The sequence below is a fragment of the Bombina bombina genome, chromosome 2 (assembly GCF_027579735.1).
Source record: "Bombina bombina isolate aBomBom1 chromosome 2, aBomBom1.pri, whole genome shotgun sequence".
Classification (NCBI taxonomy): Eukaryota; Metazoa; Chordata; class Amphibia; order Anura; family Bombinatoridae; genus Bombina; species Bombina bombina.
Window position 1 is genome coordinate 1,404,468,782 of NC_069500.1, and position 18,103 is coordinate 1,404,486,884.

The window sequence follows — 18,103 nt, forward strand, 5'->3', positions numbered from 1 at the left end:
CTCTCTAACGTGGTGGACAGATCACCATCGTTTAATTCAGGGGGCTTCTTTTGTGCTTCCGACCTGGACTGTAATTTCAACAGATGCAAGTCTCACAGGTTGGGGAGCAGTGTGGGGATCTCTGATAGCACAAGGAGTTTGGGAATCTCAGGAGGTGAGATTACCGATCAATATTTTGGAACTCCGTGCAATTTTCAGAGCTCTTCAGTTTTGGCCTCTTCTGAAGAGAGAATCGTTCATTTGTTTTCAGACAGACAATGTCACAACTGTGGCATACATCAATCATCAAGGAGGGACTCACAGTCCTCTGGCTATGAAAGAAGTATCTCGAATTTTGGTTTGGGCGGAATCCAGCTCCTGTCTAATCTCTGCGGTTCATATCCCAGGTGTAGACAATTGGGAAGCGGATTATCTCAGTCGCCAAACGTTGCATCCGGGCGAATGGTCTCTTCACCCAGAGGTATTTCTTCAGATTGTTCAATTGTGGGGGCTCCCAGAGATAGATCTGATGGCCTCTCATCTAAACAAGAAACTTCCCAGGTATCTGTCCAGATCCCGGGATCCTCAGGCGGAGGCAGTGGATGCATTATCACTTCCTTGGAAGTATCATCCTGCCTATATCTTTCCGCCTCTAGTTCTTCTTCCAAGAGTAATCTCCAAGATTCTGAGGGAATGCTCGTTTGTTCTGCTAATAGCTCCGGCATGGCCTCACAGGTTTTGGTATGCGGATCTTGTCCGGATGGCATCTTGCCAGCCATGGACTCTTCCGTTAAGACCAGACCTTCTGTCACAAGGTCCTTTTTTCCATCCGGATCTGAAATCCTTAAATTTAAAGGTATGGAGATTGAACGCTTGATTCTTGGTCATAGAGGTTTCTCTGACTCCGTGATTAATACTATGTTACAGGCTCGTAAATCTGTATCTCGAGAGATATATTATAGAGTCTGGAAGACTTATATTTCATGGTGTCTTTCTCATCATTTTTCTTGGCATTCTTTTAGAATACCGAGAATTTTACAATTTCTTCAGGATGGTTTGGATAAGGGTTTGTCCGCAAGTTCTTTGAAAGGACAAATCTCTGCTCTTTCTGTTCTTTTTCACAGAAAGATTGCTATTCTTCCTGATATTCATTGTTTTGTACAAGCTTTGGTTCGTATAAAACCTGTCATTAAGTCAATTTCTCCTCCTTGGAGTTTGAATTTGGTTCTGGGAGCTCTTCAAGCTCCTCCGTTTGAACCTATGCATTCATTGGACATTAAATTACTTTCTTGGAAAGTTTTGTTCCTTTTGGCCATCTCTTCTGCTAGAAGAGTTTCTGAATTATCTGCTCTTTCGTGTGAGTCTCCTTTTCTGATTTTTCATCAGGATAAGGCGGTGTTGCGAACTTCTTTTGAATTTTTACCTAAAGTTGTGAATTCCAACAACATTAGTAGAGAAATTGTGGTTCCTTCATTATGTCCTAATCCTAAGAATTCTAAGGAGAAATCATTGCATTCTTTGGATGTTGTTAGAGCTTTGAAATATTATGTTGAAGCTACGAAATCTTTCCGTAAGACTTCTAGTCTATTTGTTATCTTTTCTGGTTCTAGGAAAGGCCAGAAAGCTTCTGCCATTTCTTTGGCATCTTGGTTGAAATCTTTAATTCATCTTGCCTATGTTGAGTCGGGTAAAACTCCGCCTCAAAGAATTACAGCTCATTCTACTAGGTCAGTATCTACTTCCTGGGCGTTTAGGAATGAAGCTTCGGTTGACCAGATCTGCAAAGCAGCAACTTGGTCTTCTTTGCATACTTTTACTAAATTCTACCATTTTGATGTATTTTCTTCTTCTGAAGCAGTTTTTGGTAGAAAAGTTCTTCAGGCAGCGGTTTCAGTTTGAATCTTCTGCTTATGTTTTTTGTTAAACTTTATTTTGGGTGTGGATTATTTTCAGCAGGAATTGGCTGTCTTTATTTTATCCCTCCCTCTCTAGTGACTCTTGTGTGGAAAGATCCACATCTTGGGTAGTCATTATCCCATACGTCACTAGCTCATGGACTCTTGTTAATTACATGAAAGAAAACATAATTTATGTAAGAACTTACCTGATAAATTCATTTCTTTCATATTAACAAGAGTCCATGAGGCCCACCCTTTTTTGTGGTGGTTATGATTTTTTTGTATAAAGCACAATTATTCCAATTCCTTATTTTATATGCTTCGCACTTTTTCTTATCACCCCACTTCTTGGCTATTCGTTAAACTGATTTGTGGGTGTGGTGAGGGGTGTATTTATAGGCATTTTAAGGTTTGGGAAACTTTGCCCCTCCTGGTAGGAATGTATATCCCATACGTCACTAGCTCATGGACTCTTGTTAATATGAAAGAAATGAATTTATCAGGTAAGTTCTTACATAAATTATGTTTTTTCTCCTCTGTATAATTAGGCACATACGTAAATGAGCTTCATGCATTAATCAAGCAGTCATTGTGCAGATTGTAGCACGGTCAGTCTTGTTCCTACACAATTCACTCCTACCTCTCTGTGGGTAATAAAAACCCCACACAATATTTAGAGTTAAATTACAGGAAAAGCAGACAAAACTAAATAATGAAAGTACAGCGCAATCATTTAATTATATTTTTTATGATGCATTAAATTTCTCCTAGTAGTTAAATTGTGTCTATGTAAAGTTTTCTTCATCAATGCTGTTTGGTAGACAGATTATTGATCTAATATTTTTCATATTACAGGCATACATAGAAACTAACTTTAAAGAAGCAGCCACTGCTGCTGTGAAATTCAGTGAAACTACAGCCGTGATGATCCAAAGCAAGCAAATAACTCTATGCTTGGCTGGACAAAAGAAAGCGGTATATTTATAATCTTATAAATACATATGTTAAGTGGCACAATCTTTTTATTCTAGCTGTGTATATGTTCCTTTGTCTTAACACCAAGAGCTATGATTCTCATTCTTCTCTATTTTGTTGTATATGATCAGTTTTTGAATGTTTATCAGTTCTTATATTTTTATATATATGTATTCTTATCTTCTAGCCTGAAGCATCTCAAATTAAGGAGAACAAAGCAAGGTATTTCTGTTTCTGATTATTTATCAACTTTAAAATACTAAATACATTTCATGCATCTCCCTCTAATTATGGGTACCGCTATTTTGGAAACTAGGTTACACTGCGGGTTTCTGAAGGAGAGTTGCTGCACATGTGCAAACATTTAAGCCGTAGACTGCAGTAAAACAGCCATGACTAGAGGGAGGTGGAAATAGCCTTAATACTGTTTTTTTACCTTTTGCATATTTTTCTTTTTGGGCCATTTTCCTCCCCATTTTCTTTTTGGGCTGTTTGTATGGTCATGTATAAACACACATTTCAAAAATATACTTGGCAGCAGCTAACTTGTGTTTAGTGGCTACACAAAGATGTGTTCAGCTGACCTTTAACTGTTTTAAACAATGATAAAATGCCCTAAAATATTACAACAGTTTTTTCTTCTAATGGCAGTGAGAGACCCAAAAAAAATTCATAACCTATGGTAAATACTATACCTGGCCACCAGGAGGAGGCAAAGACACCCCAAACAAGCATTAAATATACCTCCGACTTCGTTCTTTGTCTCATTTCATGAAGGTTGGCAGAGAGGTGCTCTTCTGAAGATTCTGATTTTATTCTCAATGGATTATTTCCTGCAAGAGAGGACAGGGGAGTTGCTAATAGCCATGTTATTCTCTTACAGTTTTGGTGAATGTTAGCTTCTGGATGTCGCAGGGAAATTCCCATGCCTCCTTCCAGTATAACTTATGAACCATTTGTCTGCCTGATATATGGACGTCAGTACGGTGCTGTTAAAGAGATAGTTAACACCAAAAATGTTGTTTAAAAAGATAGCTAATCCCTTTATTTACCGTTCCCCAATTTTGCACACCCAACACTGTTATAGAAATATACTTTTTACCTCTAATTACCCTGTATCTAAGCTTCTGCTGACTGCCTCCTTATCTCAGATCTTTTGATAGACTTGTATTTCAGGCAATTAGTGCTGACTCTTAAATAAGTTCACATGCATGAGCACAATGTTTTCTATATGAAACATATGAACTAACACCCTCTAGCTGTCAAAATTGTCAAATGCATTCATATTAGAGGTAGCCTTTAAGGGCTTAGTTATTAGCATATGAGCCCTACCTTGCATTAGCCTTCAACTAAGAAGATTTGCAGCAGTTCAGCCTTTTTGCACCTTCCTTGTCTTCTGGACAATAAATACCTCCCTAGAGGCAGGGGGATACTCTCCTAAGAGTATTGGAAGTTTAACAAGCCTACTTAGAGTGTGAAGTTCAAACATCTGCATTTACTCTTAATCTCCTTTTTGTCTCAATGCTGCCAAGGCTTTCACAATTTTTTTTTTTTTTTTTTACCCATCAATTCACAATATCTAGTGGATTATTGGCTTCTAATGACTAAACGTATGTGTTATATATCTATCCATATATCTATCTTCAATTAAACCACCAGAAATTGTGTATTAAAGCAACAGCCAATTTATATGCCAATTTCTTTCTAATGACCTGATGAGTCCACAGACCATCTAATTATTATTGGGAATATCACTCCTGCCCAGCGGCAAAGAGCACCACAGCAGTGCGGTTAAATAGCTCCTCCCTTCCCTCCCACTCCAGTCATTCTCTTTGCCTATGTTAGAGCAAGGAAGTGGTAATGTTGGGTGTTAGTAAAAGATTCTTCAAGCAAGATTTTATTATTTAAGTAGTGCAAGCTTGTGCTGCTTTTGTTCTAGGGTGTAGCTGTAGTCCATATCAGTCTCTTCAGTAGAGCAGTGGTGGCTTTCAAACAATGGGAACTTGTGGTACATAATTCTCACTGCGCCTCCCATATACTGATGCTGCCCTATTTCTAAATCCTGAATAAGATTATTCAGTCTTTTTTTTTTTTTCCACAGGTCCATGTGAGGGATCTTGCCTCTCAAACCTAGTGAGCTGCCTTGCTGCCGGGCAGATGTGTAAAGGTAAGTGCTAATTTTTTATTTTCTTGGGATACGTTCAGAATAAAAGATGGCACTTTAAAATACATTATAAAATGGGACAGATTATAATAATTCTCTTGCGACATGGAGAATAATTATTTTGGGCAGTAATAGCAGGCACTGGGGATGAGGAGCAGGCTCAGAGGTGGTGTTTTTAAATTGCGTGTCATTTAAACGGCATACTATGGTTAAAAGACCTGAGGGAAGTTTTTTCTGGTAACGCCCACGATGGGCGGGGCCTACGGAAGCGCCAACATTTGTTGCGCTCTTTCCCCTCATAGTTCCGGTGTTCTGTGACACAGAACACTTTGTCTTTGTTTTTGACAGTAATTGCGGACTTCATCTCCACAATAAATAAATTAAGTCTGGATCATTTAACAGCCTATAATATCTGGTGTTAGGCAGGTAAGCACCTTAGCAAAGTTAAGCTGAGGTGTAAAAGTGTCCGGAGCATTTCATTACTACTTATGTCATTTTATTTTATTGCTAAATAATAAAACGGTTTATGTCAAAATATTTAAAGGAACAGTAACGTGTTTTTTTTTGTCAGTTTTTTTTTTTTTTTACTTCATTGTTTTGGAGTGAATAAAGATGGACCAAGAGGCCCTGCAAGATGTTACATGTTCGTTTTTTTTTTAGGCTAATGTTGAACCACCAATCCCTTTCTATTACTCGTGTATTGAGAGAACTTTACATTATAGGGAAATGCTTTTTTCTTCTGTTAAGTGTGATCAGTCCACGGGTCATCATTACTTGTGGGATATTAACTGCTCCCCTACAGGAAGTGCAAGAGGATTCACCCAGCAGAGTTGCTATATAGCTCCTCCCCTCTACGTCACCTCCAGTCATTCTCTTGCACCCAACGACTAGATAGGATGTGTGAGAGGACTATGGTGATATATTTAGTTTTTATATCTTCAATCAAAAGTTTGTTATTTTATAATAGCACCGGAGTGTGTTATTCCTTCTCTGGTAGAATTTGAAGAAGAATCTACCTGAGTTTTTCTATGATTTTAGCCGGAGTAGTTAAGATCATATTGCTGTTTCTCGGCCATCTGAGGAGAGGTAAACTTCAGATCAGGGGACAGCAGGCAGATTAATCTGCAAAGAGGTATGTAGCAGTTTATTGTTTTCTGACATGGAATTGATGAGAAAATCCTGCCATACCGTTATAATGTAAACTCAGCCTTGAATGCAGTAGATGTAGCTGATATCAGGCTGTCATGTATGTATATTTTACACTTCAGTTTTCTGGGAAATGGTACTTCTCTGGCTTTTAAACTGTATACATAGACTTAACCTATTTTGCAGGGACTTGCAATAGGTTTTAAATGACAATTAATTATTGAGGTAAAACGTTTTTTTTGCTGGCATGTAAAAACGTTTTTTTCTCTGAGGTACAGGTATACCCCGCTCATACAGCGGGTTAGGGACCGGAGCCCCGCTGTAAAGTGAAAACTGCCTTAAAGTGAAACAAGGCAGTTTTAGCTTTCTTTCCACTTGCCAGTTTGTTTAAAAACTTGAAAACATGTTTGAACTAACATATATTAGGGGTGCAATAGTGCTAAGTTTAGTTTAACACTAGCACAGCACAGTATTCAATAAATACTGTACTTGTAAGTACAGTACAGTACTGTAGTAAAATTTGCCAAACTATAGCACTGAGACACAGATTGCACTGTAAAGCTGTAAAAAGAGTGAACTGCGCATAACAAAATGGTGCCAGACACTTTTCTTGCAAACTCACAATGATTACAGCACTATTTCATAATCCTTGGAGGTTGAACTTCAGCTCCACAAAGCGCTGTATTAGCGAATCGCTGTAAAGTGAAGCGCTGTAAAGTGAGGTATACCTGTACTGGGTGAAAAAATGTTTTGGGCACTTTTTTTCCACTTGGCAATAGTTTTGATTTAAATTAGAGCAGTTCACTGATCCCTCTCACTGTTATGTGTGTGGGGGAGGGGCCATTTTGGTGCTTTCACTATGCATCAGAAAAACTCAGTCAGAGGTTCATTTTCTACATGCATGATCCGGTTCATCTCTACAGAGTTCAGGGATCTCAAGAGTCTTTTTTGAGGGAAGTAATCATTCACAGCAGAGCTGTGCTGATTGTATTGACTGTGATATAAAAAACGTTTATTTGTGTATTTTTTTCTGCTGCCTGGGTTAGTTATCATTTGCTGAGGGGAACAATCCTTTGCTAAAACTGTATATTCTGACAAAGATTGATGCTATAACTTAATTATTTTATCTGTTATAATATTTTCTGTGCTTCTTAAAGGCACAGTTCGTTTTCATATTATTTGTAAATTACTTTGAAAAGTATTTCCAAGTTGCTGTTTATTTGCTAGTGTGTTAAACATGTCTGATTCAGAGGAATATCTCTGTGCTATATGTGTTAATGCCAAAGTGGAGCCCAATAGAAATTTATGTACTAAATGTATTGATGCTACTTTAAAAAATAGTCAATCTGTACAAATTGAACATATTTCACCAAACAACGAGGGGAGAGTTATGCCGACTAACTCGCCTCACGTGTCAGTACCTGCATCTCCCGCTCAGGAGGTGCGTGATATTGTAGCGCCGAGTGCATCTGGGCGGCCATTACAAATCACATTACAAGATATGGCTACTGTTATGACTGAAGTTTTGGCTAAACTACCAGAACTAAGAGGTAAACGTGATCACTCTGGGATGAGAACAGAGTGCGCTGATAATGCAAGGGCCATGTCTGATACTGCGTCACAGTTTGCAGAACGTGAAGACGGAGAGCTTCATTCTGTGGGTGACGGTTCTGATCCAAATAAACTGGACTCAGACATTTCAAATTTTAAATTTAAGCTTGAGAACCTCCGTGTGTTACTAGGGGAGGTATTAGCGGCTCTGAATGATTGTAACACAGTTGCAATCCCAGAAAAAATGTGTAGGTTGGATAAATATTTTGCGGTACCGACGAGTACTGACGTTTTTCCTATACCTAAGAGACTTACTGACATTGTTACTAAGGAGTGGGATAGACCCGGTGTGCCTTTCTCACCCCCTCCTATATTCAGAAAAATGTTTCCAATAGACGCCGCCACACGGGACTTATGGCAAATGGTCCCTAAGGTGGAGGGAGCAGTTTCTACTTTAGCTAAGCGTACCACTATCCCAGTGGAGGATAGCTGTGCTTTTTCAGATCCAATGGATAAAAAATTAGAGGGTTACCTTAAGAAAATGTTTGTTCAACAAGGGTTTATATTGCAACCTCTTGCATGTATTGCGCCTGTCACGGCTGCAGCAGCATTTTGGTTTGAGTCTCTGGAAGAGACACTTCAATCATCCACACTAGATGACATCACACACAAACTTAAATTCCTTAAGTTAGCTAATTCATTTATTTCAGATGCCGTAGTACATTTAACTAAACTTGCGGCTAAAAATTCAGGATTCGCCATTCAGGCACGCAGAGCTCTGTGGCTAAAATCCTGGTCAGCTGATGTTACGTCTAAATCTAAATTGCTTAATATTCCTTTCAAAGGGCAGACCTTATTCGGGCCCGGCTTGAAAGAGATTATTGATGACATTACAGGAGGTAAAGGTCATGCCCTGCCTCAGGACAAGGCCAAAGCCAAGGCTAGACAGTCCAATTTTCGTTCCTTTCGTAATTTCAAAGCAGGAGCAGCATCAACTTCCTCTGCACCAAAACAGGAAGGAGCTGTTGCTCGCTACAGACAAGGCTGGAAACCTAACCAGTCCTGGAACAGGGGCAAACAGGCCAGAAAACCTGCTGCTGCCCCTAAGACAGCATGAATTGAGGGCCCCCGATCCGGGACCGGATCTAGTGGGGGGCAGACTTTCCCTCTTCGCCCAGGCTTGGGCAAGAGATGTTCAGGATCCCTGGGCGTTGGAGATCATATCTCAGGGATACCTTCTGGACTTCAAATCCTCTCCCCCAAGAGGGAGATTTCATCTGTCAAGGTTGTCAACAAACCTAACAAAGAAGGAAGCGTTTCTACGCTGCGTACAAGATCTTTTATTAATGGGAGTGATCCATCCAGTTCCGCGGTTGGAACAAGGACAAGGGTTTTACTCAAATCTGTTTGTAGTTCCCAAAAAGAGGGAACCTTCAGGCCAATCTTGGATTTAAAGATCCTAAACAAATTCCTAAGAGTTCCATCGTTCAAGATGGAAACTATTCGAACAATTTTGCCCATGATCCAAGAGGGTCAGTACTTGACCACAGTGGATTTAAAGGATGCTTACCTTCACATACCGATTCACAGAAGTCATTACCGGTATCTAAGGTTTGCCTTTTTAGACAGGCATTACCAGTTTGTAGCTCTTCCATTCGGACTGGCTACGGCTCCAAGAATCTTCACAAAGGTTCTGGGCACTCTTCTGGCGGTACTAAGACCGCGAGGAATTTCAGTAGCTCCGTACTTAGACGACATACTGATACAAGCTTCAAGCTTTCAAACTGCCAAATCTCATACAGAGATAGTACTGGCATTTCTAAGGTCGCATGGATGGAAAGTGAACGAAGAGAAAAGTTCTCTCTTTCCACTCACAAGAGTTCCCTTCCTGGGGACTCTGATAGATTCTGTAGAAATGAAGATTTACCTGACAGAGGACAGGTTAACAAAACTTCAAAATGCATGCCGTGTCCTTCATTCCATTCAAGAGACCAGAAATTCTCTTCTATGGTGGCTTTATCGGCCACATCTGTCCAGGGGAATGCCATTCAGCAGGCCAGACTGGTCAATTGTAACAACAGACGCCAGCCTACTAGGTTGGGGCGCTGTCTGGAATTCTCTGAAGGCTCAGGGACTATGGAATCAGGAGGAGAGTCTTCTTCCAATAAACATTCTGGAATTGAGAGCAGTCCTCAATGCTCTTCTGGCTTGGCCCCAGTTAGCAACTCGGGGGTTCATCAGGTTCCAGTCGGACAACATCACGACTGTAGCTTATATCAACCATCAGGGAGGGACAAGAAGCTCCCTAGCAATGATGGAAGTATCGAAGATAATTCGCTGGGCAGAGTCTCACTCTTGCCACCTGTCTGCAATCCACATCCCGGGAGTGGAGAACTGGGAGGCGGATTTCTTAAGTCGTCAGACTTTTCATCCGGGGGAGTGGGAACTTCATCCAGAGGTCTTTGCCCAAATACTTCCACGTTGGGGCAAACCAGAGATAGATCTCATGGCGTCTCGACAGAACGCCAAGCTTCCGCGCTACGGGTCCAGATCCAGGGATCCGGGAGCGGTCCTGATAGATGCCTTGACAGCACCATGGACCTTCAGGATGGCTTATGTGTTTCCACCTTTCCCGATGCTTCCTCGATTGATTGCCAGAATCAAACAGGAGAAAGCATCAGTGATTCTAATAGCGCCTGCATGGCCACGCAGGACTTGGTATACAGATCTGGTGGACATGTCATTCTGTCCACCTTGGTAGTTACCTCTGAAACAGGACCTTCTGATTCAGGGTCCTTTCAAACATCAAAATCTAACTTCTCTGAAGCTGACTGCTTGGAAATTGAACGCTTGATCTTATCAAAGCGTGGTTTTTCTGAGTCAGTTATTGATACCTTAATACAGGCTAGGAAGCCTGTCACCAGAAAGATTTACCATAAAATATGGCGTAAATACCTATATTGGTGCGAATCCAAAGGTTACTCTTGGAGTAAGGTTAGGATTCCTAGGATATTGTCTTTTCTACAAGAAGGTTTAGAAAAGGGGTTATCCGCTAGTTCCTTAAAGGGACAGATCTCAGCTCTGTCCATTCTGTTACACAAGCGTCTGTCAGAAGTTCCAGACGTTCAGGCTTTTTGTCAGGCTTTGGCCAGGATTAAACCTGTGTTTAAAGCTGTGGCTCCACCATGGAGTTTAAACCTTGTTCTTAACGTTTTACAGGGTGTTCCGTTTGAACCCCTTCATTCCATTGATATAAAGTTGTTATCTTGGAAAGTTCTATTTTTAATGGCTATTTCCTCGGCTCGAAGAGTCTGAGTTATCAGCCTTACATTGTGATTCTCCTTATTTGATTTTTCACTCGGATAAGGTAGTTCTGCGTACTAAGCCTGGGTTCTTACCTAAGGTAGTCACTAACAGGAATATCAATCAGGAGATTGTTGTTCCATCCTTGTGCCCAAATCCTTCTTCGAGGAAGGAACGTCTTTTGCACAATCTGGATGTAGTTCGTGCCCTTAAATTTTATTTACAGGCAACTAAAGATTTTCGACAAACGTCTTCCCTGTTTGTCGTTTACTCTGGTCAGAGGAGAGGTCAAAAAGCTTCTGCTACCTCTCTCTCTTTTTGGCTTCGTAGCATAATTCGTTTAGCTTATGAGACTGCTGGACAGCAGCCTCCTGAAAGAATTACAGCTCATTCCACTAGAGCTGTGGCTTCCACTTGGGCCTTTAAGAATGAGGCCTCTGTTGAACAGATTTGCAAGGCTGCAACTTGGTCTTCGCTTCATACTTTTTCCAAATTTTACAAATTTGACACTTTTGCTTCCTCGGAGGCTATTTTTGGGAGAAAGGTTCTTCAGGCAGTGGTTCCTTCTGTATAAAGAGCCTGCCTATCCCTCCCGTCATCCGTGTACTTTTGCTTTGGTATTGGTATCCCACAAGTAATGATGACCCGTGGACTGATCACACTTAACAGAAGAAAACATAATTTATGCTTACCTGATAAATTCCTTTCTTCTGTAGTGTGATCAGTCCACGGCCCGCCCTGTTTTTTAAGGCAGGTAAATATTTTTTAAATTATACTCCAGTCACCACTACACCCTTGGCTTCTCCTTTCTCGTTGGTCCTTGGTCGAATGACTGGAGGTGACGTAGAGGGGAGGAGCTATATAGCAACTCTGCTGGGTGAATCCTCTTGCACTTCCTGTAGGGGAGCAGTTAATATCCCACAAGTAATGATGACCCGTGGACTGATCACACTACAGAAGAAAGGAATTTATCAGGTAAGCATAAATTATGTTTTTCTGAGCCAACATTGTCCAGGGCGCATAGGAGTCTACTGACAATGTTCAAAATATGCCGCAGCTTTCTCCTCAAGTGTCCCAAAATGTAGCGTCCATACAGCCAGTGCCCTGTGTTTCCTCCATTACTCCGTCTGGAGTTACTTTGCAAGACATCGCTTCTCTCCTGTCCTCTGCGGTTTCTGATGCGTTGTCTGCTTTTCCCATGCTGCAGGGAAAGCGCAAGAGGAAAAGTAAATAATCAGCACGTGAGGTTACTGACACAGCTGTTGATATTTCAAATGCACCCTCCCAGAAGCCTGAGGAGGATATTTCGGTAGCATCTGAAGGTGAAATCTCAGACTCGGACAGTGTAATTCCTCCTTCTGATTTTGAAGTTGTATCCTTCAGGTTTAAGCTAGAACACCTCAGTTTGTTACAGAGGTTTTAGGTACCCTGGACGACTCCGGCACTACCGTCGTCAATCCTAAGAAGTCTAGTTAAACAAGTATTTTGATGTTCCCTCCATGGTGGAGGTATGTCCTGTACCAGATAGGGCTACAGAAATCATTGCTAAGGAATGGGAGAGACCGGGTATCCCTTTTTCTCCATCCCCCATATTTAAAAATGTTTCCTATAGGAATCTTGGCAGATGGTACCCAAGATGGAAGGGGCAATTTCCACACTAGCCAAGAGAGCTATTCCAATAGAGGATAGTTGTTCTTTTAAGGATCTTATGGACAAAAAGCTAGAGGGGTTACTCAAGAAGATGTATGTACACCAGGGTTTACAATGACAACCCGCAGTTTGTATTGAAGAAAAAGAAATCCAGGATAGGATTAAGGCCCTTAAATTGGCCAGCTCCTTTATTACAGATGCTTCCCTTCAGATTATTAAATTGGGAGCTAAGATTTCAAGTTTTGCTATTCTGGCTCGCAGAGCTTTATGGTTAAAATCTTGGTCTGCGGATGTGTCATCTAAGGCTAAACTTTTGGCGATTCCTTACAAGGGAGAAAAGACCTGCTTTGGACCTGGTTTGACGGAAATAATTTCTGATATTACGGGAGGAAAGGGACACTTCCTCAGGATAAGAGAAATAAACAAAAAAGACAGAGTAATTTTCGTTCCTTTCAAAATTTCAAGGGAAATCCTTCCACTCCTTTCTCCAAGCAGGGGCAGTCCGAACCTTCCTGGAGGCCCAAGGAACAAGGGAAAGCAATCCAAGAAGCCTGCTGTTGAGTCAGATAGCATGAAGGGCCAGCCCCCAATCCGTCACCGGATCTTGTAGGGGGCAGACTTTCATTCTTCACTCAGACTTTGGTTCGAGATGTGCAGGATCCCTGGGCAGTGGACATCGTGTCCCAGGGATACAAGCTAAAGTTAAAGACCTTTCCTCCCAGGGCCAGATTTCTGTTTTCAAGATTATCTGTAGTCCAGACAAAAAGAGGCGTTCTTACACAGTGTACAGGACCTCCGACCTGGGCGTGATAGTTCCTGTTCCAATGCAGGAAAGTGGTCTGGGGTTCTATCCCAATCTGTTCGTGGTTCTCAAAAAAGAGGGAACCTTCAGACCAATTTTAGATCTCAAGAGTCTAAACAAATTTCTCAGAGTGCCGTCCTTCAAGATGGAAACTATTCGTCCCATTCTTCCTTTGGTCCAGGATGGTAAATTTGACTACTGTGTATCTAAAGGACGCGTACCTGCATGTTCCCATCCATAGGGACCATCACAAGTTTCTAAGGTTTGCATTTCTAGACATTTCTCAGAGGTTCTGGGTTCCCTGCTGGCGGTGCTCAGATTGCGGTGCATTGCTGTGGCACATTATCTGGATGGCCTTCCTTTCAACAAGCAAGATCACACACGGAATTGTTAACTTTCCTGCGGTCTCACGGATGGAAGGTGAATTTAAAAGAGTTCCTTCGTTCCAATTTCAAGGGTAATTTTCTTGGGAAGCATAATAGATTCCTTTATCAATGAAGAATTTTCTGACAGATGTCAGGAAATCAAAGATTTCCGATTCTTGCCTAGTTCTTCAGTCCTCTCCTCAACCATCAGTGGCTTAGTGCATGGAGGTAATCGGGCTGATGTTAGCGGCAATGGATTATGGAACAGGATCTTCCCTCCCAGGGGACCTGCTTTCGCAGACCCTCTTAGGTGATTGTGACAACAGATGCCAGCCTTCTGGGATGGGGATCAGTATGCGGCTCTCTAAAGGCTCAGGCGACATGGACTCAGTCGGAGTCTGTTCTACCCATAAACATTCTGGAACTGAGAGCAATCTTCAATGCTCTTCTGGCCTGGCCTCAGTTAGCCTCGGCCCGGTTCATCTGGTTCCAGTCGGACAATATAACCTCAGTGGCTTACATCAACCATCAGGGAGGAACTCTGAGTTCCTTGGCCATGACAGAGGTAGCCAAGATCATTCTGTGGACGGAGACCCACAATTGCTTTCTGTCGACGATCCACATTCCAGGAGTGGACAACTGGGAGGTGGACTTCCTGAGCAGGCAGACCTTTCACCCGGGGGAGTGGGAGCTCCATCCAGAGGTGTTTTCCAGCCTGATTCTCAAGTGTGGTCAGCCGGAATTGGATCTTATGGCATCTCGGCCGAATGCCAAACTTCTGAGGTACGGGTCAAGGGACCCTCAGCCTGTACTGATAGATGCTCTGGCGGTACCTTGGAATTTCAGTCTCGCATACCTATTTCCTCCGTTCACTCTTCTATCTCGGGTCATTGCTCGAATCAAGCAGAAGAATGCATCAGTGATCCTTATTGCACTGGCGTGGCCTTGCAGAATTTGGTATGCAGACCTGGTGGACATGTCATCTCTTCCACCTTGGCGACTTCGTTGAGGAAGGACCTTCTACTTCAAGGGCTCTTCCTTCATCCAAATCTAGTTTCTCTGAAGCTGACTGCTTAATTTTATCAAAGCGGGGATTTCCGGAATCTGTTATTGAGACCATGTTTCAGGCTCGTAAGCCTGTGACTAGAAAGATTTACCATAAGAGATGGCGTAAATATCTATTGGTGTGAATCCAAGGGCTATTCTTGGAGTAGAGTTAGAATTCCTAGAATCCGGTCTTCTTCAAGAAGGTTTGGAGAAGGGTTTATCGGCAAGTTCCCTAAAGGGTCATATTATCTGCTTTGTCTATTTTGTTACATAAACGTCTAGCAGACGTCAGACGTGCAATCGTTTTGTCAGCCCTTATTCAGGTTCAGGCCTGTGTTCAAACCAGTTACTCCTCTCTGGAGTCTTAATTTAGTTCTCAAGGTTATTCAAGGGGCTCCGTTTGAACCTATGCATTCCTTAGATATTTAGTTGTTATCCTGGAAAGTTTTTTTGTTTCTTGTTGCTATTTCATCTGCTCGTAGAGTGTCAGCTCTCAGCATTACAGTTCGAGTCTCCTTACCTTATTTTTCATTCGGATAAGGTGGTTTTACGTACCAAATTAGGGTTTCTTCCTAAAGTATTTTCAGACCAGAACATTAAACAGGAGATTGTTGTTCCTTCCTTTTGTCCTAATCCTCCTCAGAAGTAACGACTTCTGCACAATCTGGACGTGGTACCTGCCTTAAAATTCTATTTTATATTCTTCTGCTCTTTGTTTGGTATTCTCTGGGAAACGTAAGGGACAGAAAGCTACGGCTGCTTCTTTCTTTGTGGCTGAAGAGTATCATTCATTTTGCCTATGAAACTGCTGGACTGCACCCTCCTGAGAGAGTTACGGCTCATTCTATGAGGGCTGTTTCCTCTTCTTGGGCATTCAAAAATTAAGCTTCTATGGAACAAATTTGCAAGGCTGCAACTTGGTCCTCTCCACACTTTTTCAAAATTCTATAAATTTGACACTTACCTCGGCTGAGGCCTCTCTTGGGAGAAAGGTTCTTCAAGCACTGGTGCCTTCTGTTTAGGTTCCCTGTCTTGTCCCTCTCTTATCTGTGTAATCTAGCTTGGGTATTGATTCCCAATAGTAATTTGATGGACTCATTGTGTCATTAGAAAGAAAACAAAATTTATGCTTACCCGATTAAAATTCTTTCTTTCTTGACACGATGAGTCCATGGCCCGCCCTGTTCCTTAGACAGGTTGTTGGTATGTTATAAACTTCAGACACCTCTGCACCTTGTTGCTTCCTTTCTCTCTTGCTTCGTTTGAATGACTGGGGTTAGAGGGAAGGGGGGGTGATGTTTAACAGCTTTGCTGTGATCTTTGCCACCTCCTGCTGGGCAGGAGTGATATTCCCAATAGTAATTAGATGATCCGTGGACTCATCGTGTCAAGAAAGAAATTTATCAGGTAAGCATACATTTTTATTTTCTAAGAGATTTCACAATAAGTAACACTGACTTTTATAAATGCCAACATACAAATTATTTTTCCTAGCAATAAAATAACTTTGCATCAATATAATTATTTCTAAGCTACACAGGCCAATGGGACATACATTTAAAACACAAAATACCCTTTTAAATCACAGCTACAATTTAATTATAGCTATAGAGAACCTTTTTGATTTAAATATACTTAACAATCTCGTATACTTTACAACATAACCAATTTTATGAATTTTAGCTTTTTCAGATAGGATCTGTTCACCGTCATATATATAAAGAGGTATATGCAATTTTGAGAATAAAATGTTAGGCTCAATTTTGCCTTATAGAGACTGAGTCAAAATTCAGCAGCATCTGTCCCTTTTTCCTCTTGCATAAGACTTTATCAAGTGATAAAGCCCACCTCTATTCTAATCATTGATGAACGTTTTGGACACGTCCTATCGGTGCTTGTCTTTAATTGGTTATTTGGAAACGTGTCTCTGAGCAGCCAAATGCCTTTTGGTTGCAATACCATTTTTATTCCATCGGGTGTAACAGACAATAGAGAAACATTTTCGTTATCAAATACTGCTGACAGTTTAATTATATATATATATATATATATATATATATATATATATATATATATATATATATATATATATATATATATATATATATATATATATATATATATATTAAAGTGTTTACCAAATACTGGAAATTATAAGTGCATTTTAATGAACTATATGTTCCATACATGGCCCATTTAGTCTGACCGAGCACATAATTATAAATCCAAATAGGATTATTCCACCTATAATATTTTAGAAGATGAATATTGTCATCTTTTCCAATTATTATAAATATTGTATACTTGTAGATATAATTTTAATATTCAGTGTCTGGACTTATGTTTATAATCAATATTTATAGGACATCTTTTTGGTTTATTCCATGTCTGAAAAATAAAGAAACAGATGTTGTTTTGAAATAAATTAGGCATTTATAAATACAAATGTAGTTATTCATTTAAACTCAGTCATTTATCTAACAAAGTATATTTTTCAGATCAATACATATATATAGATGTTTTTAATATGATCTGGGTATTTTAAATAATTATGAAGATTAAGTCACAGCATTTCCACATGTCTGCAAATATCTCTTTGTTTTGTGACTTCAAAGGGAACCTAGTGAGTCATCTTGTTGATTATCACATGTATCTGTTGGCTTACAATATCCTGGGATTATGCTATCTTATCTGAAACAGTGCATCATTTTGTTTGTCACCCCAGGGGGCATCCTGAATTAGGTCAGTATCAGGGTAATTGTTTAAGTCATAGATTTTGATCTGAGCAAATGTATTGAACAAAGGTGTAATTTAGCATAGTGAGTGGGGAGAGGGGTCTGAGATGAATTCTGATGTGTAATCAGCAAGGCATCCCATTTTTGACCTCAGACATGCAATACCCAATTATCTACTGATATTCACAAATATCCTGACAACAGCAATACCAGTATTTAATAGGGGAGATAGTTCCCCGAAACGTCAACAAATTTGACCGTTGTATTTGTTGAAAACCCTGGTTTACTTATGTTTTTTGTAATATTATACAACACAGATTAACCAGGTAGTTGACCTAAGGAGGGTGGATTCAAATTGGAACTGTATATATTAGCAGGACCAGTTGGGACTCTCTTCTTTGCTTTACTGCTAATAGCCTTACCTTGACTTTCCTATTATCTATGCTTTTCAGGTATCCTCCTTGTAGGCTGCCCACAAGGCATAAATG

General features: G+C 40.6%; 1 protein-coding gene across 4 annotated transcripts in view; it reads left to right on the forward strand.

The window, feature by feature from the left end:
• Window positions 1-18,103, forward strand: part of ZNF638 (zinc finger protein 638) — a 560,949-nt gene that overhangs the window by 421,587 nt on the left and 121,259 nt on the right. For all 4 annotated transcript variants that reach the window (XM_053704339.1, XM_053704338.1, XM_053704337.1 and 1 more), the window contains exons 8-9: window positions 2,733-2,852; window positions 3,040-3,074. In XM_053704339.1, the coding sequence (XP_053560314.1) occupies window positions 2,733-2,852; window positions 3,040-3,074 (155 nt within the window). The remainder of the gene's footprint in view (window positions 1-2,732; window positions 2,853-3,039; window positions 3,075-18,103) is intronic.